Below are 24277 nucleotides of genomic sequence, written 5' to 3'. Positions count from 1 at the left end.
TAATGGCTATAAATAGCCTCACCATGTTCCTTAGTGTTATTAAAAGTGTGACGACGGACCAAGCTTGTTCCATTGATACTTCTTTGAACAGCTGGCATTGACTGCAACGCCATCTTCGTAAACCCTGCTTCTGTACTCTGATTACTGAGAGCGTCAACTGTACTTCGTAGCTCCCCTAGTTCAGAGTCCTAATTAAAGTAATTAATCCAAAACATTTACTTTACACTTCATATGTGTAATCTGGTTAAACCAATATAAGGAGCTACATTTAGAATGTTTTATATCAAATCAGTTTACGGTCTTATAGAAACATTGCTAATAAAAACAGGCCACTCTCCTACGTTGAATCCTAAGTACATCTAAACTATTTCCACATAACCTCTAAACATTAAAGAGAAAACTGAAATAAAACAAAATATTTCAAAATGTCAACATAGTTATATATTTATATATTTACAGTTTAGTTTAATTAATGTTCACTTTCATTACTTAAAAATAATTTTTCACTATACTTGTACAAAACATTGGCCATACTTTATAATCGCGTATATACATCTGCATGCAGAAATATGATTATAAAAATACAAAAAAAAACAGTAATTCGTGATAACAGCCTTTATCCGGGTAACACTGTGAACACAAATAAAAATGTGACATAATGATAGTTCAAAATATTCTCAGTTAGGAAGAAACAAAATGAAATCACATAAAATTAAGATGCTTCAAGGACCCACTACTTATAAATCATCCTGTATGTTTGTACACGTTTCTAAAATATCGTGAACGTTGAGGATACATAACAGATGAAAATATTCATTGGAGTAACTTTATAAGTAGAAGCGTGGGCACTTTATTTGAACAGCTACACTCACTAGTGGGTTGATCTTTGGTTTACATTTGTGTAAAGAGTTTGCTTTAAATTTATGGTAATTACTTATCTATTATGTACAGACTTTTTTATCATATTCTTTTGTACCAGTAGTTTTGGTAAAAAGCGAGGGAAGGATTATCCCTTGATCTAACTTCTCTTAAGTTTTTATTTCTTTTCTTTTTTTATTCAATATTAAAAATATATATCTTTAGCCTTACAGCTCGAAACTCATTTTAATTTAAACTTTGTTCGCGAAGTGCTTACTATATATTTTAACTAGGACTTCTAAATAAAATCAATGTATTATTAAATTAACAGTAACACTGAACCGACCGTCAATTATAGTGTAATTTCTAATCTAGCTAAAATGGAAAAACGTAACGTCGTTAACATTAATTTAGGTTGCTACTTGAATTCTCTATTAGTATTCATTCAATTTGTACTAGTTCTCCAAACCACTTTTCACTTCAAGACCTGGTGCACTACAACTCTTGGGGTTTGTTTTTCTTTAAACTTGACGCCACAAGTACTATGTAATGTACAAGTTAAAAGTGAACCCTAATCCATATGCCTACCGAAAACCATAACTGATGATCAAGTCACATTACGAAAAATGAGATTTAATTTTACTATCTAAATGCGCTTTATTCCAACGGATGCTAACAAAAGGTGGATGTAAGTATGCTTCAGCAGACATTTTGTACGACAACATATAAAAAGTTTATCACAATTTTTAAAAGGGCCTAATGTTAGGTTTTAGAATAACCTAACTTCATTTATTGTACGGTATTACGTACAGTTTATCTGTTTGAAATTAAGCACAAAGCTACACAATGAACTATCTCTTCTCTGCTCACCACAGGTATCGAAACTCTATTTCTAGCGGTGTGAGACTGCATACATGCCGCTGTGCCACTGGAGGGTATTAAGTATACCGTAAAGTTTAGTCCTAATTAAACTAAAGCTAAAACTTGCACAAGTTATAGTGTTAAATTTATCTGTTTATCAAGTACAGGCCGTATATAATAAAGCCTTGACTATTGTTAGGCCTAAGTCTAAGTCCACTTTTTAAAAGTGTTATGGAAATTCTCTAAAGTATTATTGCATTGAAGTTACTAATGTGGCCGCAAATGTTTTGCGTATCTCTGCCGATACTAATTAATACTAATGTGTGTGTATATGTAATATATATATATATGCTAGCTGTCGTACTCATTCAACGAACAAAGAAGACATACAGGGCCTGATCCCTTAAGGTGCTTTTATGTTTGGTTGAGATTGGTCAAAAAACGAAGGCTTAACGCTAAAGACGGACATGGAGACAGACAAGACCACCGAATAGTACGTGAGAGTAAGATTTGTAAGCCATCCCTTCCACTTCCACCCCACCTTCCCAGATGTCGCTTTTTTGTGGCATCCTAAAGATCCCTCCGAAATTTGAAGATCAATAGAATATCACGAGTATATATAAATGCCAGGAGAATGGCACAGATGGTTAGACATGAAACTCGTTCTCCTTTAGATGATACTAAAAAACGTTGAATGTCAAATTCGCTTGAAATTGGTAGAAAATCATTGGCACGAAGAGCAAATAAAAAGACAGACCCCAAACCCCGAGAAGTCATATGGAAGTCAGATCTTAACGCCAATCCTCATATGATATATTAAGTTGGTTGAGTAAGATCGATCAAAAACTTTCGATGTAAAAAGTGGACACATATATATACACACATAACACTTCTCTTTTACGTATACAGAGAGACAATAATCATGTATATTTATCTAGATTGCATTTTTAAAGTATAATCTGACCCTGCCACAACATGACTAATGTATACATTACCTTTTGTTCAGCACTCACTGTTAAATTATGAAGTCGATTAGTCATATTAGACAACGACTGCTCAAATGCTGCTACCATATGAGCCTGTAATAGAAAAAAAAAATTGTAGTAAATTAAAGGATATTTTGAAACAATAGCACGTGCTTAGAAATACTATCTGTCAATTCTTACAGCCATAATTGGCCTTGAAAGCAAATGGAAAAATCTTTTAACCATATCTAAAGACTTTTTCCACGCAAAAGAACAAATCATCATGTCCTACCGCTTATTCTCTGATTATAAGAAAAATTTTGAAATGTACACGAATGGTCGTAGCCATTATCAGCTGTTTTTAAACCTGCTATAAAAATTACAGAAAAATACGGTTTTTGTTTGTTTATTGCTAAGTGCAAAGCTACACAGTGGGTAATTTGTGTTTTATCTACTGTGGGTATTGAAATCCAGTTTTTAGCGTTACAAGCTCCCACACTTACCATTGAATCACTGGTAGCAATACATGTGTTTATCTGTTTGTTTGTGTTAGGCACAAAGATACACAATGGGCTAATTGTGCTGTGCCCAGTATGGGTATAAAGATAAGGTTTTAGCATCATAAGTATTTAGGATTACAGCTGAGCCAACGACAGGCAAAAATATGGTATAATATGTCAACCACACTAAACCTTCCCAATCCAATACCACAAAAATGCATCACACACAACACAAAAAAGTATAGTGAAGAAAATACCATTAGTCGCAAACATAGTTCATGTTTCACATACGATATTTCAAATAAGCAACAGACTTTCTTTCCATATATAAGCGGCCTGACATGGTTTTGTGGTTAAGGCGCTTAATTTGTAGTCCATGGGTCGCAGGTTTGGATCTTCTCAGCGAATATGTTCGCCTTTCAGCCGTGGGGGTGTGTGTTTTAATGTGACGGTCAACCCATTTTTAGTTTTTTTTATAAAAAAGTAAATGGTGTTACCTAGTCCTACCCGATTCTGTCACTTTCAACTTTGAAACAGGTAACAAAAAGAGATACCCTCAAGTGGCTTTGGGCGAAATTCAACAAATGCGCAAAATTCACATATACGACTCCGGCGGAGTTAGTCTAGACTTATCGATGCAGAATAATCACTTTCAAAATCGTTTTGTTTTTCTACCTTTCTTCACTAGATAGTTAAATATTACTATTGCAACCCCAATTTTTTCATTACATTGCAATAGTTGTATATCATCACAACAACACGGTAAAATGTCGTGTATCTCAAAACTGTTTAAATAAAACTCAGGCTTGGTTATATTCAACAAAAATGTGACTATCATAGATACAAACAGTCATATAAACACAGTACTACCTAGTCTCCACCTGGCTGTCTGTTTGGAAATGTTTCATCTTGTAATTCCTAACCCCCCCCGTTGCACAGCGGAATATCCCCTGACTTATACCGCTATAAACAGGGTTTCGATGATACCCGTGGTAGGTAAAGCACAGATAGCCCTTTTGTACAGCTTTTACTTAATGTTCAACATCTAACTCCTAAAAATCGGCATGAGAAATTTTAAAGTCGAGTCGCAAATTGTATAAGTTCTACAGCCTAGTCATAGCTATTATAGCTATGAGATTCTGGTTTATTTACTTAGGTAGCCTGCGTCTAATTTTTTCATGCCCAAAAATATCCCTAGCTGGGATTTAGATATTCCTATACTAAAATAAATGTAACGTAACAGAATGATATAAGATCAAGGGAACCAGTTTAAAACAGTCTCCCAGAATCAATCTTTTGATAAGAAAGACAGAAGTTCATGTTGCTATAGCTTTAGTAAATCGTTATATGTCTCAAATGTAAAATGTTTTATCGCAAATTTAACGTATTTTTGAAATTTTTATGCGAACGATATATATATTTATTTACATGTTTTACTGTCTTCATAATCACTCAGTTGAATTGTTTGTATTAGGTTGAGGAATAATTCGTGAGCGTTTTTAAATAATTTCATTCAAGCATTACATGCAAGACTATACAATACTTCAATGCATGAACACATTACACTCAAAACATTTATTATGATACTTTATTTCATGTAATACCTAGGTATATAGTATGCATTGTTTTAAACGAAATTGCGAGAAATTAAATGCGAAAAGCAGATGGTGTCGAAAATGCTCAATTTTGTCCACTTGACATTCCATTTAATGAGCTGAAAATGAAAGCAAAAATTAAAGACACATGAAAATCAAACACACCATCTATTAGAGCAAAAAATTATCTACCAAATGACATGAACTATTTTGCGAAAGCGTTTCATTTATGAATATATTTTTTAACTTGAAAAAATGCTCACGAATTATTCCTCAACCCAATATTTTAAGCATAACAAAGACATTTTTATCTTATATCCTTTTTTATGCATTTTTATTGTAAAATCAGTAGAGATATTCAGCGCCCTATATCCGTTTGTTGGGTTTGTTTGTTTGTTTTTGAATTTCGCGCAAGGCCACATGAGAGCTATCTACACAAGTCGTCCCTAATTTTGCAGTATAAGACTAGAAGGCGGCGGCTAGCCATTACCACTCACTCCCAACTCTTGGGCTACTCTTTTACCAACGAATAGTGGGATTGACCGTCACATTATAACGCCCCCGCGGCTGAAAAGGCGAGCATGTTTGGTGCGACGGGGATTCGAACCCACGACCCTCAGATTACGAGTCGTGTACCTTAACCACCTGGCCGTTTGTTGAGCTTTTAACATATTTTCTGTTAATAACTTCAGGAGTTACAATTTAAACGCTAGATTCGATCCCCCTCCCCACTGTGTAGCTTTGTACTTAAAAAGGCCCGGCATGGCCAAGCGTGTTAAGGCGCGCGACTCGTAATCTGAGGGTCGCGGGTTCGCATCCCCATCGCGCCAAACATGCTCGCCCTTTCAGCCGTGGGGGCGTTAAAATGTTACGGTCAATCCCACTATTCGTTGGTAAAAGAGTAGCCCAAGAGTTGGCGGTGGGTGGTGATGACTAGCTGCCTTCCCTCTAGTCTTACACTGCTAAATTAGAGACGGTTAGCACAAATAGCCCTCGAGTAACGTTTTGCGAAATTCAAAAATAATAAAATTGTACTTACAGTAATTAGCACCTGTGTTAGATTTTTCAAAATTTACCTTTTCTTTTCAGTAAAATTAAATTCCACTGACCGTGAATACCGCCTCTTGAAATACAATTTAAGAGAATATCTTAGAATTACTTAAAGTTTCAATATATTTCTGCATCAAACCTTGCTATACGTTTTTACACGTACAGCTTACCTTATTTACGTCTATCAGATTAAGATATAATTCATTGGGTAATTACACAGATATTTTTGTATCTTGAGATGGCTGGTATGGGTATTAAAACTTTAATTAACATAAAGCAGAGAACAACGTTAACCTGAAGACAGCCTAAGAAGGTCGAAACGTTGTTCTTTATTTTAATGAAAGTGTTAATACCCATATCATCCGTCTTAAGATACATTTTCACTTCAAGTGAGTTTCTCGTCATCACTGATACTTTTCGTTACATCTCAAAACATACATTGAGATTAATAACACATGATTACAAGATCAGTCGACAAAGATAATACGTACACACATTAAAATAACTACTAAACATAGTAACACCCTTCTAAGTTATTACCTCAACCTAAGCCCCTAGTAGATTAATTCATTATCTTCTCTTGAGGTAATTCATTTCGTAACACAGAAACGAGTAGACATCAGACTAATGTGTGGAGGCCCAGTGGGTTTAATGACAGATAAATACTATACTTAGTTGTTGTTTTTTTCTTTGTAATCCAGTGGCACTTCTTAAGCTTGGGTTGCGTTCTATAAGTGATTTTTTTAAAGTGATAACACATTAAATCCTTTTATCATATTAGCTTCTTCTAAATGGGTTCGTTACTAAAACGAACAATTGGAAAAAAATATTTATATTAATATTTTTGTTTTTAACGCAAAGCTACAATGGGTTGTCTGCTTTCTAGCCTACTGTGAGTACTCGAAGTCTGGATTTTAAAGAATTTTTATTATTATTATTATATCTCGTTAACACATGTTCTGAGATGTATGTATGGCAGTAGAGCTTTTTACTGCAAAGGTAAGATACAAGAGTAACTCCAGGACAAACTTTAATCAGTACTATATATAACTATACAACGTGTTGGTAAAATTCAAAAGTCATGCTGGACAGCTGGACAATCAGTGGTACTCAGATTTTAGTTGATACAAACATGTGCCTTTGTCTGTAACCTTAACTGGGATAACAAGATCATCTGGTAAACACATATCACCACTTCAGCCCACAAAAAAATAAAAGGAAACTGAGCTAAAGACACTAGTTATTAAGCCCAGGCAATCGTGGAGACCTCTCTACACGCGCGATAGTATAACCGATAAGCGAAACTTAATTTATAACATGCGTAAGGTAGATAAGCATCGTCCAAGAAGTCACGTGGTTATTATAAAGCGTTATGTTCGTAGCGAGATACATTAGCGAGATAGTCATTACTAAAGAAGTCACGAGGTTTATAGATACACAGTAAGTAGGTGTATTACATACTCCAGAGAAGAAAGATAATATATATATATATATATCATAATGACTGGTGATTTTTTAGGCATAAAGTTTTACTTGTTTCTTAGATTTCGCACAAAGCTATGGGCACAAAGTTTCGGCTTCTGAATATAAATAAAATACGCTTAAATGTGGACCTACAATCGCAAAGAGTCCGAGAAGAAAATCTTCGTGTTTTTTTTCACATTAATGCATAAATGTATTTGCCTCATGCCTTGACCAAGGCCCGGCATGGCCAAGCACGTTAAGGCGTTCGAGTCGTAACCCGAGGGTAGCGGGTTCGAATCCCAGTCGCACCAAACATGCTCGCCCTCCCAGCCGTGGGGGCGTTATAATGTGACGGTCAATCCCACTATTCGTTGGTAAAAGAGTAACCCAAGAGTTGGCGGTGGGTGGTGATGACTAGCTGCCTTCCCTCTAGTCTTACACTGCTAAATTAGGGACGGCTAGTGCAGATAGCCCTCGAGTAGCTTTGCAACAAAACAATGCCTTGACCAAAATATTTTAATCGAGTTTTATATTTGAAGTGAATTTGGCAAAACTTAAATGTAGACAAAGATTCGTACATTTTTTATATTGCTACTAGGTTTCATTATTTTGCTTTAAAATATTTTATCCTTTTTTTAACGAAGAATTTAATCAAGAACGTGTAGTCCTGGTGCAAGACACGGTGCACAAGAGAGAACCCATATAGAATTCCTGGCGAGTTTAATCGTGTTAATTTTCATATAAATTTGTTCGTTATTTGTAGTCATGCCCAAAGCGTTGTAAGTCCGCAGAAATAACGCTGTGCCACTGGAATCCATAGTGGACATAGAATCGTTTTGATGTTACTTACCACTGTGAAACTTCGCTATATACAGTAAAATTAATATATATTCTGTACAGTCGTGTGCCGTGCCTACCACAGGTCTCGTTATGTGTTATAGGCCTTTAGCTAGGACACTGGGGTATGGGTGAGGCATAATAGTTTTAACACTTATTCAAAGTAAAATGTTGCCATCCTTACAGCGATATACAAAAAAATCAATAAGTAATGGAGAGACTAGATCGTTATAAAATTAGGTGCGTGGTACGGAACTTTATCCGCCGAATAATAATATCTAGATAAGATACCACGTACTAGAATAAATATTAGTCGCATAATAAAAAGACATGTTTTTCGAAAAGTTGTTCTTGCGTCAAACATATTCTGTTGAGAAAATTTACGGATATTGTAACGAATTTACTATTATGTATCTACTTTAATGTGAATCTTTGTTTTAACTTATTATATATTTAGAAATAATGTAACTTATATTGTTAAGTATGTATTACGAAAGTCTCGACTATTCTCTAAATTTGTAGGAGATTCTTGAGCGTAAGAATCAACAATGTACGATATGTGTATGCAAAATACTAGTGGATGCCAGTATTACTACTAACTGAACTTTCGAAAATGCCGCCTTAAGGTTAATGAATTGACGAGAGAAGAGACAGTTTAACATTGTTGTTAATTTGCTACAGTTACTATACCATAAACCTTGGTATATAAATATAATAAACACTTACCACTTAGGAAACTACAGATATTATTAAAAACATTTATAGACTTCGAACATTATAAACTGTTTAACTTCAGAGAATTAACTTCTAGCATTAGTATTTCTACGAGGACATTAGATATCTTTCTCGAACAAAAGTCAGCGTTTAAACGGTGTGAGATCAGCCATGAATACAGAAATAGCTAGTTTATCAACTTAAAATTAATTCACTCATCATGAACTGTCGATAAGATATTCAGTTCCAGACCAGATAGGAGACTTAATACTGTTTATATATTTTTAAATCTTGTGTATATAAATAATTATTTGTAATAACCGTTATTATAAATTGTATTGTTGTTTGTATATTAAAATATGTGTATATACCAATCTTGTTGGAAAATATCATAACCTTGATACGTATCAATACTCAATTAACTTTTAAATTTAAATTAAAATTTCCGGTGACTCGTTCGGGATAAATTATAATACGTAACAATATTAACCTAGTTGGATAATTATTTATATTTTTCATTCTTCTGGCATAAGGAATAAATGAATGAATAAATAAATATAATCTCGCCCTCTTTGTAATTACTGTAAATATCTTAACATGTAAGCTGTACAAAGTTAAACACGTACCAGCTTTATTTTGAAGGTTAACTCTACAGAGTTTCCACTCAAAAGAAAAGAAACCACATATTATTCTGTGTGATACGGGATTCAAGTTTCATCCACGTCGACGGAAATTTGTAACGTCAAATAGAATATGTAAATAATATTGTCGCCGATTGTGTTTAAAAAGCTGCTAGATAGAATGGCAACTGAAAACACGTGAACTTGGAAGTTTAAAAATAATAAGAAAATAAATGTGACGGATTAAGTACATCACGCTGTTGAATCGGTACAAGAACAGTAAACGTATATTGTTTCATGTTTGTTTCGGAATGTCGTCTATAGAACTGTCATTTACTATAAGAAAACACGACTGCTATATTAACAGCATGGAATTATATCACAGTTATTTGTCGCCTTAATAAACCTGTCTTTAATGTGAAGCTGTCTATTATACACCATTAACTATAACGCTTTCTTCTTTTTCATGACCAAAATAGTCTTTTTGAATAACTCGCTTCAATCAAGACGAACTTGTGAAACCTGAGGAGAAACACTATGATGTCTTCTCCAACAATTGAGACCTCTGTAAAGAAACAACAAACAACAATTCTTTAGAATATTTCGCCTTATTCAAGAAGCAAGGTTACCTTCAGTGGACATGAAGCTTTCTGTGTTAGGCCCGGCATGGGCAGGTGGTTAAGACACTCGACTCGTAATTTGAGAGTCGCGGGTTCGAATCCCCTTCACGCTATACATGCTTGCCCTTTCAGCCGTGCGGGCGTTATAAAGTGACGGTCAGTAACACTATTCGTTGGTAAAAGAGTAACCCAAGAGTTGGCGGTGGGTGGTGATGACAAGCTGCCTTCCCTCTAGTCTTACACTGCTAAATTAGGGACGGCGAGCACAGACAGCCCTCGAGTAGCTTTGTGCAAAATTCAAAAAACAAACAAACGTTAAGAACAACACGTATATTGTACTTTTCAAAAATACACTAAAGGATATTCCGAAAATATTATCATAATGTTTTTTTCAGAATTCGGAGAACAATTCTCTCCTCGTTCTATAATTTTGATATACTGTTGTTAATAAAGAATGAAGTCCCGTAGATTATCAAAGTTACAATTTAGTCTTCGTTTTACAAAAATAATAAAAACTTGTGCTCAACTGACTTAGTGATATTTTTATACAATGTACTGATAACAATAGAACTTCAATAACTTGTTTTTTTTCTAGAATAGAGTGAAAACTAATTATAAAAAAATCATCAAAAATTCTTTCTGTGATAATAACAATACATATCGTAATGTAAAACAACAACAAACTATATCACTGTTTGTATTTTCACACAAAGTATGAGCAATATATTACTGGTATGTTATAAATTTAAAACAAGCATTATGCTTTAGATACTTTTAGGTATATTTGTTACATATCATGATATGTACATAGGTAAGTGGCAATGATCCTATAACTCTTTAAAAACAAGGAATAACAATAAATCATAGTGAATTTAAAAACAGCTTTAACTGCCCTTGGGAAAATACCACTTCCCACAATTTATTTTTCTCGCTGCTTGTTTGTTTGCACGGGAAGCTAAATGTGAAATGCGACTTAAAGCTCAATTAACAACAACACTGGGGGTCCTTCATGTTTATGGAGTAGTTCAGCCATTTGAGCATGCGCACACCTTTATCACTGTTTTATATCTTTTAATCTCACGGATCATCTAGAAAGTGGCTTAACCAATAATGTAACGTGAAGTAAAAATGGCGCCGTTTCTTTTAAATGGAAGAGATAATGTATATAATAAAAATATTATGTTCTTGATTTTTACATCTAATAACTTTTCGTATCGCTTTAGATTATTATTGAAGCAGGTTTGTGACTGTCATGATACTGTATCTTACAATATATATATAGATCTTGTTTTAACTATAGTTATATATTAGGACGAATATTAATTATGTGAAAAACACATGTAAGTTTAAGAATTCAAATGGAACAAGCAACTGAAAGTCAAGAATAGATTTCATGATAAAAACGTGTGCAGTTAACTGACTTTTTGTTAAATGTTAATTGTTACAGTTATTAGGTGAACTTGCGCTGAATAAAAAGTTTTAAAAATAAGATTGCTATAAATTAAGTTTCACATATGATTAGCTTGAGTTGAAGTAGCACACATTATGCCATCAGACACTTCACCTGTGATATCTCTGGACTTAAATGAAGTGCACATTCTATGAATCTGAGGCTCCATTGTCGCGTAATTTTGTGGTTACGTATGATACAGGAGATAAACTCATTACGAGCCCACACATACACACAGTTATGAAAAAAGGGTGAGTTTCGGTGTGAAGTGTATCCAACTTGTTATTAATTGTGCCATCCAATCATAAAAAAGCATAATATTAAAACGGTGTTTCTTATTTAAAATAAGCCTTAAAATAGTGTGTATATAGGAAGGGTAATTTTCCAACTAGTGAACTCGGTTCGTCCAACAGTTGAAGTCGTTATTTTTCCCTTTGCAACTAAGACTTGCAGTGTGTGTCCTTTGAGCCTACTCGCAGAGTGACTGCTTGTAATAAAACTGTCTTTGTTGAAGAAGAGAGTTATTTTCACACACAGTCAATGTGAAAGAGGTTTCAGCTACGTACTGTATAAAGTTTACAAATTTTCAAAATTTCTTATCCTTAAGAATCCCTTACGTTAAGCCTTGATTTAATGGAAAATTTTATCACATTTGGCTTCTGGCACGTGAATGTGATAGCAGTCTTTCTAATGCTCTCTGAAAGAGAATATAACGTACTGCTGTTATACAGTAAAAACCATAATCTACATGCATGACTTGCACAAGCACTTTATACGCGAGTTTTGAAAAGGGAAAACAGCACAAAAAAGGAAAATAGGGTTAAAAAGCACGAAGAGCACTTGTCATAATCAGAGGATAACGAACGTCTAGAACTACTTTTGTTCATGTATGGAAATAAGCCACCCCTAGCGCTGCTGAAGAAATGGCGCCCTGCAGACAGCCAGGATATTTTCCCACCCTGTGGGACGGTATGACCACCCCGTAAGATGCTACCTCAAATTATGAGTCTGACTCTTATGTTTCTGCTGTCCTTATCTGCCCCCTCATTTTACTAAACAACATTACGGAGCCTCATGTTTTGGAAGATAACAAACACCAAGAACCATTGTGTATTTTTTTTGTTTGTGCGAGCTTAGAAGGAACATTTCACTGACAAAAACAGTTTTAAGAAATTATTACCATGGTTAGTAAAAGAACGACGTATATAACAAAAGTAAAGTTGAAGGTTAAAACAATAATTTTAAATAAAGAAAACAAATAAAACCCATTTTAAATTATTTGAAGTTTTAAAACAAAGATTTACTGCAAACCATAAAATATGCTTGAACCTCAACCATCTTTCGTATGCTTAAACCTTAGTTTCTGTCTAAATAACATCGTATTTTACTGGATTTTCGACATCAGCTTAGATTTTAATATTCAGTATTTTATTCTTTCTTGACGTTTTATAATAAGCTCGCGTTTATTTACTGTTCAAACTTTATTTATTTTATACACACTTTACACATGTGCCAGATACTGTATTAGATGAATGTGTAAGTAAGAATGTATTCTCAAAACAGCTGGCATGGGTATTAAAACTTTAATTAAAATACAAAACAACGTTTTGACCTTATTAGGTCTTCTTCAGGTTAACAAAGAGGGTTTCTCGTCATCACAAATGTGTAAGTATGTTTCAATAATCCATATACATTCGTGTTTCTTTAACGAAATCTTTAAAGACAAAGAAACATTTATACACACATGTAAGAATCTGCATGAAGATATATTAGTAAACTAAACAGGACTACATTAAAACTACCAGTCGTATTCACAAAGTTTATTTAATTTAAGTTTATTTCTGATACTTTCTGTGATACAATAAACTGAATAGTTACAATAAGCTTCACCAAAAGCAGTTGAGTATTAAGTTGCGAAATATTGGTTTCTATGCAGGATGTACTTTAAATGAGGTTATCTCAAACCCTAGATATCTAGGTGTATTTTTAGTCTGATCACTCATAATATGTATACGTATCACACTAAGTTCCCTAAATACTCTATACAGTACATGGTATGATCCTTGTTGAAACCCAAGTCTAATCAATCATACGTCCATTCTGAACAAGTACAAATAAACCATTTCAGCATGGCATTGTTTACTGTACATACATCAAAATGACAGCAGGAACCCATCATCATTACCAGGTTGTTACGCATGAGCTCATGAATCATGTTTCTGAAGGCGACCAAAGTAAACTGGTGATCACAGATCACGGAAATAGGAGGGTATTGAGGACAAGTCAGGTTCTAAAAAGAATAGAGTAATAGAGTAACCTGCAGCCATAGTGTCTCAGATAAAATAGTCCTCAAGTTTAGCGACTATGACAACGACAGCTGTGAGATGCTCTTGAGAGTAACGTTCAAGTCCACAGATAGAGTAAGTATTTATCTTAAAGAGAGCAGGAGAACTTGTTCACTGAGATGCCCTTATGATGTTACAACACATACATTGGGATGGGAAGTCCTGATGATGTTATAACACATAACGTTGAGCCCTTTAGATTGTTTCCAGTGACACAATAATCTATCAAAAGTTGTGCGCAATTTGGCAAGTTGCAGCAATTTATATCGTAAATATACACTTCAACAATGCTCACAATACTATGAAATAACGTAGGATAAACAAAATCGGATAAAAACTCGTTAGCTTGAATGGTTTTCGAAACTATACCTTCCTTCAGTGAAATTTCTCAGTCAGGTCTGTTAAATAAACGTTGTTTTTCAAGTATTTTTTCTAATTTAAATGCATCTATACAAACACAAGCGAAGTAAATTAAATTATATCAATTACTATTGCAATTATAATTGTGCGTTATAAACGCATTTTATATTATATTGCATAATATATGTTATTATAAAAACTAAATGAAGAAACAAACAAAAGAAAAAAATGAATATAAAATCCTAACTACCAAAATAAATGATGAATAAGCCTTTCCATTTCTCTACGGCTCCATATAAAGCCAGGAAATAAGAACAGACAACCTTGAAGATTTCTCAACTGCCACGTGGTTTAGTAATATGTGCAGGTGTGTTACTGTCCTAGCTTACCCTATTTCAGGGACTCTTTTAAGATAGCACAATCTGTAGTGCTACACGATCTACTACTCAAGTCTCGTGTGATATACTCCAGGTCTTGCCACAAAACCATTCTTAGAGATAACCGTCACCTCACTATTATTGAACGGTTTTTAGTAATACTAACAGGCGTAACCATGCCGCCATATGAAAATAATGTGTCTATTTAAGTGTATTCTTTTAAAATGATGCTTTTAACAACAGACTCATTCGACAGGAATCGAAGTTTAATAATGAACAACAGAACGACAGCAGCAACAACGAACATTTGAGATGTGTATGTACAATAACGAACATTTGATATGTGTATGTACAACAACGAACATCTGATATGTGTATGTACAACAACGAACATTTGAGATGTGTATGTACAACAACGAACATTTGATATGTGTATGTACAACAACGAACATTTAAGATGTGTATGTACAACAACGAACATTTGAGATGTGTATGTACAACAACGAACATTTGATATGTGTATGTACAACAACGAACATTTGATATGTGTATGTACACCAACGAACATTTGAGATGTGTATGTACAACAACGAACATTTGATATGTGTATGTACAACAACGAACATTTGATATGTGTATGTACAACAACGAACATTTAAGATGTGTATGTACAACAACGAACATTTAATTCTCGAACGTTTCGGAATAAACATATTCCATCTTTAGAAAGCTCTGATGAACATGATTAATTAGTCGGTACACAATTTTACAAAGTTGAAACATTTTATGAAAATAAACTAAAATACAAGATATAAAGATGAAGTAAATTAAAAGACAACCAAATAAACAATAAGGAATAGGATAACTAAACAATATTATACAAGTGTTCAAAACAGAATCAACTCTACTGAAGCCGTAATATGATTTAAAGTCGACAGTTCATTTATCATAGATAAACTTTATTTAATTAAAAGTTCGTTATTAGACGATCCAGACGAGAGTTACTTTGAAATTCGGGATGACAGAAAATACAAAATCTATTCAGATCTAGAAACCTATTACCTACCCGTACATGTTCCAAGATAATATATAAATAAATACACACATTGTAGTTGTAACACCATTGATATTGGCAAAACTGTACTCCAATTACACACGTGAGTCTGGGTGCATATGAGTATCAAGCACAACTTGTAAAATACTACCAAATACACGATTCCACAATTTGCACACATAGTGAAAATAACAAATTTGAACTTTGAATTAAAGAAAGTTTATGTGTTTTAAATAAACTTCCAATTCTGAAACAATAACTCAGTTTCACAAAAATTAAGTCTGTTCTGAACACTTGTATAATATCGATAGAATTATTGTATTATTCTATTCTTTACTATTTATTTGGTTGTTTTTTAATGTATTTTATTCATTCTGTGGTTTAATGACTTTTTTAAAAAAATGTTGAAATTTTATACGTAACAATTTATCAGGATGAATATAGTTTGTTGAAGGTGGAATATTTATATTCCGAAACGTTCACGAATTAAATGTTTATTACTGTACACACACGTGTCAAATGTTCGTTGATGTTATTAAATACTGGAGCCATAAATGTTCGTTTAAATAACTTATTTTTTAAACATCATATATGACTTTACTGATAAGAATAAGGAGCGAAGTTGGCAGGAATAATATAATTCTACATTTAACTAAAATACGTGAATTACAAACGAGTGTTATGACGTAATTCGTGAACAGCGACACTCAATCAGTGGTACTCAGTTATCTACGTTATTAACAACGATTACGAAAACACAGGTTAAACTCGTGGATTTCTTTATGAAAGACAAAATTCAGGTAAAATAAAATTATATGCATTTAGAAGTTGACATAAGATAATTTTTTTATGTTAGTTTGAAAAATCAGATTGAAAAAGTTCACTAAACTGAAACAACTGTCTTTCAACATTGACAATGATGATACAATGTTGTTCTATCCAGCATGCACTTCGCACACACCTACACAAGTTAAACAGTAACATTTCGTTTTAGGACACTGTGTTATCACATACACACAACTTATCTAAAACTGTTGTTTGAAAGGATTTTATGGGTGTTAACAATCGAAACCAAATAAAGAACGAACCGTACATTCCTCACCACTTGAAGACGACTCCGACCGACTATCAGTATATGCACAATGCTAAGAAGAATGTTCTATTAATCAACCACATGAAACCTACTCGATATGATTATAAAATCAAAGTTCAATTACGGTATTTGTGTAAAACGATATTAAAATTTCCAAATTCTAGAAGTGATATAGCAGCCATTACAGATATAAACTGAGGAAAAGATCGAAAATTATGTTAAATGTACAAAAGAACTCATACAGAATATTGACTAAAAATATTGGTTTGGTTTTGAATTTCGCGCTAAATTACACGAGGGCTATCTCCGCTAAGCGTCCCTACTTATGCAATGTAAGGCTAGAGTGAAGGCAGTTAGTCATCACCACCCACCGCCAACTTTTGGGCTACTCTTTTACCAACGAATAATGTTACTGACCGTCACATTATAATGCCTACATAAGTGAAAGGGCGAACATGTTTGGTACGAGAGGGATTCGAACTCGCGACCCTCAGATTACAAGTCCGGCGCCTTAACCACCTGGCCTTCCCGTATAAGTTCGTAATATGTACATGAATCTTATAGTACGCATGTTCAGCATATCTATATAAAATATACATCTTCAGAAACATGTTAATTTTTACAGAAATAACGTTAACATAGACTTCTTGCTTCTAAAATTGTCATAACCGAGAAGTTTCGTACAAAAAATTAAGTTTCAAAATAGTTTGCCATATTTAATAATCCAATATTTTATTACTGTATAATTTGCAGTAGCTATGTGTATGTTTTTTTTGCTTATCAGATAGAACAACGGGAATTCCTACATGTTATATTTTATTATTCTATTTCTACATTGCCGCTCCTATACACTCATACTCCTATACTTCATAATGCTGTAAATACTTAAAGCAACAAAGTTTCAATAGATTAGTCACAGTTTTATTACTGGCAGCTTTCCAATAAATTTTATTGTAAATTACGGTCTAGTTTTACTGGCAGATGCCCAACTAATTTTTACAAATATTGAAGTGTGTTTAGTTTGAAGGATGTAACGTCTCACTTATCTTTTCACTTGTGATCACTTGGAAAATAATATGTGAATAAGTTCGAGGGTTAGACGTTAGCACTGTTGTTGTTTTGAAAGTCAATGTGGAACGTATGCTGAACTCTCTTTAGCAGTAATGGTACATCATTAAAATTGGATTACGTTTAAATTAATATGTACTTTTGCACTATAAAAGTACAGGTAATTTATATAACTTCGTCAGATTTTTATCATTATTATATCCGAAAAAAAACACCCTCAAAAACACACACGAGGTAATGAAAATAAATACAATCACAGACATATACATACCGATGCTTAAATCAAACGATAAACATTATGATAGCAAAATCATGCAACCTGAAATTAAAAGACAACTGATAAAAAAAAAAAAACCTTGCATATACTATCATCCCCTTTCCAAACAGCAGGCAAAGCAACGTAAAAAATATTAAACTACACATCACGTTCGCGCTCGCAAACAATGAAGGCAAAAAAAAGAGATCATGTTTTCATACTTAGATCAACAATACTGATTTTTAAACAACTTTTTTATTATAAAAGTTGATTGATTGATGTTAGATACACACCTATGTGATGTGGTGATCAATATACGGTACGCCTGTAATTAAACTTTCAGCTACATGACTGGGTCCTATTGTATATCTGAATAATAACTAGATTTATTTTTAGTGCAGTAACAAATATTCATATGAATTTTACTGAAATAAAGAGAATAGTAACAAAAATACCACTCCGCTCTTTCTTCCCTAAGGTGTTCCATAAAGAAGAGTCCCGAGAAGGTTCAGTTTTATACGATGGTACCCATTAATTATTAGGTCGGCTTAACCAGCTTGTTAAAAAAAAATACCAAAAAAGTATGGTCGTTCTATAGAGGGCGTTGCACCCTTGCTTTTTGTAATGAAGAGTTTGGTTTGACGAAATGTTTTTATTACAGCGGAGAGGTTGATTATCTGCGGTTTTTGCCTGAAAGAGAATTCCGCTTGCGGTAAAACCTTTACAACAACAAAGATATGAAGAGGTTAAAGCCATTTGAAAAAAAAACCTAACGTTTAAAGACATTTCAAAGCTTGCATTGTAAGTAAACCTTCTCATACAAGCGAAACATTTTAACAGATAACTTAAACATAAAAGTATTGTAATCATATGCTCTATGACGAAGGAATTCATAACTAATTTAAGGCTTTTTTTTTTCATAACCATAAAATATTTCCCAGAATTACGTTTAAACGAAACTCAAACTATTTTAGCGTCGGAAACTTGTAGCTGACAGAAAATATCTTGTTTCGTCTCTTTCTCGTTTAACATAACAAGCAAAGTTTAATTTCAAGCACACTTAATGAAAAATAATTTTATTACAGACAAATATTATAAAATATTTGGGCGATTTTTTTACCAACGAATAGTGGGATTGATCGTCACATTATAACGCCCCCACAGCTGAAAGGGGGAGCATATCTGGTGCGACCGGGATTCGAGCCCGCGACACTCGGATTATGAGTCGAACGCCTTTACACATTTGGCCATGTCGAGTCCTGTCACTTTAGCAATGTGAAAAAGTTAAAAAGTTGTTGGTATCGTAAAAATTCATAGCTTGTAATAAGTAAATTGATAAAAAAGGAAGTACTTCATATCTTGTATTAAGTAAATTGATAAAAAGGGAAGTACTTCATAGCTTGTAATAAGTAAATTGATAAAAAAGGAAGTACTTCATAGCTTGTATTAAGTAAATTGATAAAAAAGGAAGTACTTCATAGCTTGTAATAAGTAAATTGATAAAAAAGGAAGTACTTCATAGCTTGTATTAAGTAAATTGATAAAAAGGGAAGTACTTCATAGCTTGTAATAAGTAAATTGATAAAAAAGGAAGTACTTCATAGCTTGTAATAAGTAAATTGATAAAAAAGGAAGTACTTTATAGCTTGTAATAAGTAAATTGATAAAAAAGGAAGTACTTTATAGCTTGTAATAAGTAAATTGATAAAAAAGGAAGTACTTCATAGCTTGTAATAAATAAATTGATAAAAAAGGAAGTACTTCATAGCTTGTAATAAGTAAATTGATAAAAAAGGAAGTACTTTATAGCTTGTAATAAGTAAATTGATAAAAAAGGAAGTACTTCATAGCTTGTAATAAGTAAATTGATAAAAAAGGAAGTACTTCATAGCTTGTAATAAGTAAATTCAGATAATTAAGTATTTTGCAAAGATAATTTTGATTATAAAACATAATGTTTATATTTGTGTAACTATTATACTTTATTTCGCTGTTTCATGCGTATTTTAGGCAATATAGACTTGGTAGATCTAACAAAGGCTTCGATATAACATGGAAGCCGAAACGACGTCTCACTCTATAAACAGATGGGAGGGGGCTGTTAATATCAACACTCTACTTCCATACAATTATAAACAGACTTTTCTCTACGTTAAAATATTTTAATTGCAAGCTTTCGGCCCACTTACCGGAGCTTTTACCCGGAAAAGTAGAGAAAAGTCCGTTTATAATTCTACACATTAATTTCCTCACGTTATGAATATTAAATTATTCTAATTTGTTCTCCTAAGTATTTTAAATGCACTTAAAAATGGAACGTTTTAAAGAAAGAAACATCACAAACAACAAAATCGAATTAATGTTTCTTGTAAGAAAATGGTGCAATAGAAGATAATTGAGTCGAACGTTGAAAGTGTATATTTGCATGTCGTGTTATCTATACTAACAGAAAGAACGTCTATAACATTGGGCAGGGCCTTCTATAGCAAAAATCAACAAATTATTAATTTCAATACATTGAATAAATGTAAAGTGGTAACAAATATACATATCACTGTCTATTCTGCAGATTGACCACACCCAAACCTCCAATAGCGGAATGTTTGTTGTTCATTTATGAGTTTAAGGATTTCAAGTAAAACTTAAGTTCGCTGTCTATTCTACAGATTGACCATACCCAAACCTACAATAGAGGAATGTTGTTTAGTTATGAGTCTCAGGATTTCATGTAAAACTGAAGTTCGCTGTCTATTCTGCAGATTGACCACACCCAAACCTCCAATAGCGGAATGTTGTTTATTTATGAGTTTAAGGATTTCAAGTAAAACTTATGTTCGCTGTCTATTCTACAGATTGACCATACCCAAACCTACAATAGAGGAATGTTGTTTATTTAGGAGTTTAAGGATTCCGTGTAAAACTTAAGTTCTCACAGTCGTCGTGAATTAAAGGAAATACAAACAGTAGAAGCCATCGTTATTCCTTGAACCAATCTTGCCTAATTGAATAGTAGGATTTGACCTCCATACCAAAACCCTCAAAATATGGAAGAAAATTTAGCGACAACGGATCGACAATCATGACTTCCCAGACAAACAGTCTAGATATGCTTACAACGCGGGTATGTTCAGCTCCCCTAATAAAGTAAGATGAAAGTACACATGACAGGACAAATCTTTCTTATTGACTGAACTGTATCTGAATGGTCACTGAATCGATCTAACAAACTATGTTCAAAGTGTTCATTAATGTAATAAATACATTAGCACAGATGTCCTTATGAAAGGTCACATGAAATACACAGAATATATATCTTTATTGAGGATCAGTATGACCAACTTTATATGCTACACAGTTTATCTTAAGAAACGGTCACGAAATTTGACAATATCAATAGACTTTGGTTTACATAAAAAACTCGGAAGGAAATCTTTGGATTATTATTCCAAACTCAAATGTGTTTTAAAGGTCATCTTATCAAAGGCGTACACTTACACACATTAACACATCGAAATTGGAGACTGAAGTTTTGGTCACCACTCGATTTACATTACATGCTTTTGTTAAATATGTTTTCATTTATAATTTTTGTTGAATACAGAAAATCTTTTATATACGACAAAGTTCGGAAAATTAATTTACATGAAGCTTATACTTCTGAGATTTTGTTTGAGAAGTGTAACAGCATAGTTTGCACAGCCAAGTCAACGCCACATCCAAAAAAAATAGTATTAAATTTTCCACATATTTTAATCGAATAGAAAGAACATTATGCAATAGAAATATTATTCGTAAGTCAAAACAAACGAGTTTGTGAATTTTTAAAAGTATTGGCGAATGAATGTATCACCAAGTACAAAACAATATTCAAAGAAAGTTATTTCGTTTAACTAAATCGTTGTAATTATAAGAGAGAACTGTTTTGTTCTTTGTTACTGCAATTGGTTATTTATTATCTGTGTACCGTAGAGAAAGAAACCTTGGATTTTAGCGTTTAAGTCCGTAAACTTACCGCTGGTCTACTGAAGGATGATAAGGGAATAAGTTCTAAACCCTTTTGATATATATACGTAAGATAATCTATACTTTAGATAATTATCAAATCTGATAAGTCTTTTATTATTAAATATTACACGTACGGGTTATATGAATTCAAAATTTGTAAGAACCGTGAATTTTTTTAAAAAGTGATTTACATTAAAAAGTGCATTCACACTTGATAAAAGTTTCTACTAACCTGAAAGATTGGACATGACCTATGACGTAATTTTCGGTCGTACCAATTCACTCCCTTAAGTGTCCGTAATCCTGTGTTTGAGACTCCAGTTTCCCATAAAGGTTCCATATGATGGCAACATTGAAGGTTTAAACGATATGTGGAACCAGCATTAGCATGACAATTAGTTTTACAGCAACAATGAACGTCAGTGAAAAGTCCTGAAGAAGAATACATTGGTTTCGATTCTCCGTTGTATTTGCTACTAGTTTGGGCATAGTCGGACGTTTCGATGCTAGCTTCAGGTGTCCCAGCTGATGAGGAACTGGTCAATGTGCTTCCAGCAAGGGAAGTATTCTCACTTTCTGACTGGTTAACGCTTTCACTGGCTGCACTCTCATAATCCGAGTGAGAATCCGTTGGAGAATGATTGGTGTAGCCACCGTAAAAATCGGGAAAGGCACTGTGACGTTTAGATGGACAGAAATCTTCCAACATACTAAGACCGTAATAATCCACTCCTGATCGAACTCCTGTGTACAAAATAGGTTCTGCTCGAGGAAGTGCTGGACTAGGCATACTACTAGCGCCTCCTTTTCTTTTGCCATTCTCCAGTTTAAACTTCCTAAATGGATGAGGCAAAGTAAAACTGTTCCGAAAGTGTGACATAATTGGAGTTCACAAACTGCCTCATACAATCCTGCCTGAAGAAACAGAATGCTCAAGAAAAAAAAAGAAAAAATTCCACTCGGTTTCCTTAAATTCGTCAAGGAATTTTATATTAGCAAACCAGTTAAGTAATTTGGTAACCAAAAACAAGACTCACAGTTCTATTATTTAACGTTGCTGAAACATCATGGCCCACATGACTGTTTTTTGTAGTTCTTTGTTCAAGACTATGAGAGAGAGGAAGCAGGTGTAACATTCATTGATCCCTGGGGCAGAGACCCAAATAAACAACCTTCTCAGGAGACTTGTAGGTTGTCTATTGATCATAAAAAGATGGTTAGTCAGATAGACCACAAACGGCAGGACGATAAGATATTACATTTTTTGAGATTTGTTTTCTTATTTTCCATGAATTTGAATATTATTCCAAATACGTTAACGGGAGCCACAGGTATATATAAATTAGTTTCTTTTGTGTGTTCAACTTTGAGGTTTATAAAGCTTTGAAAGTTCTGGAAACAGTACGTTAGAAAGACGGTACAAACTTTAGGAAAACAAAGATAATTCAACTTAGTTTCATCGCAATTAGGCATTCAACATGATAAGTTTATCTCAAAATGGAAACAAGAGTTGTTCAAGTACCAACTAAACGTAAAATCATTTAAAAGTTTAGATACACGATTCACATAAGTTATACAGAAGTTGATTTCTACTTAGCCATATTATTGTGAATAGGTAGGTAGTTAATAGACTCGAGCACGAAATCTTCAATGTTATACAGTTTTTATAACACAAATGTTTAATAGATACTTCTCTACTTATTAACAGTACTAGAACAACTGGGTGTTTCGGTAGTATTCGGAGAGATCACATAATAAGCATTCAGTTTCCAAATCTAAACAAGAGTGCACACACAGAAAAACTCGAAGTGTAATATCACAATAAGTGGTATTTCGACAGTATCCTAGAGCCCACCTAACACGTGACATACGTTTTCTCTGTGCTTGTGATACAACAATGCACGCAGAATGTGATTATTATTATTTTTATTCTTTAAGTGTTAGCTCACACCAACACAACACTGGTGCTAACAATACAAGTCAGTTGTGCAATCTTTAGCGAAGAATAGTTAGAGAGAAGCACGATCATGCACCAGATATTTCCTATCCCATGCAGGAAGTGCCCTACGTTGTGTAAGCTGTAATGTAGCCATAAATAGGAAGTATTTTGGAAGCTGAGTGATAAACTGGCAAACATTCGCTTTGGCTTAAAGACATCGACGAACGTCCTGGGATAAGAGTAGGG

The 24277-nt window shown here is 33.5% G+C and overlaps 2 protein-coding genes across 2 annotated transcripts in view; both read right to left on the bottom strand.

The window, feature by feature from the left end:
- Positions 1-24277, bottom strand: part of LOC143245425 (uncharacterized) — a 222559-nt gene that overhangs the window by 23347 nt on the left and 174935 nt on the right. The window contains exons 16-17 of the mRNA XM_076491775.1: positions 2715-2798; positions 23-188 (exon numbers count right to left, since the gene is read on the bottom strand). Coding sequence (XP_076347890.1) covers positions 23-188; positions 2715-2798 — 250 coding nt within the window. The remainder of the gene's footprint in view (positions 1-22; positions 189-2714; positions 2799-24277) is intronic.
- On the bottom strand, positions 9561-24110 carry LOC143245432 (uncharacterized). Its single transcript, XM_076491787.1, has 2 exons — positions 22325-24110; positions 9561-10029 (listed from the first exon to the last, which is right to left on the bottom strand). The coding sequence occupies exons 1-2, from the start codon at positions 22970-22972 to the stop codon at positions 10000-10002; spliced, it is 678 nt and encodes a 225-aa protein (XP_076347902.1). The 5' UTR covers positions 22973-24110; the 3' UTR covers positions 9561-9999.

This window comes from Tachypleus tridentatus, chromosome 1, assembly GCF_004210375.1.
Source record: "Tachypleus tridentatus isolate NWPU-2018 chromosome 1, ASM421037v1, whole genome shotgun sequence".
Classification (NCBI taxonomy): domain Eukaryota; kingdom Metazoa; phylum Arthropoda; class Merostomata; order Xiphosura; family Limulidae; genus Tachypleus; species Tachypleus tridentatus.
The sequence above is the reverse complement of the archived record's forward strand: the minus strand, read 5'-3'. Positions and strand labels throughout refer to the sequence as shown.

Coding starts and splice junctions, on each gene's coding strand:
- LOC143245432 (XM_076491787.1), bottom strand. CDS start 22,972: ATGTCACACTTTCGGAACAGTTTTACTTTGCCTCATCCATTTAGGAAG. Junction 10,030..22,324: donor GGTCATGTCCAATCTTTCAG/GTTAGTAGAAAC, acceptor GTTTCTTTACAG/AGGTCTCAATTGTTGGAGAA.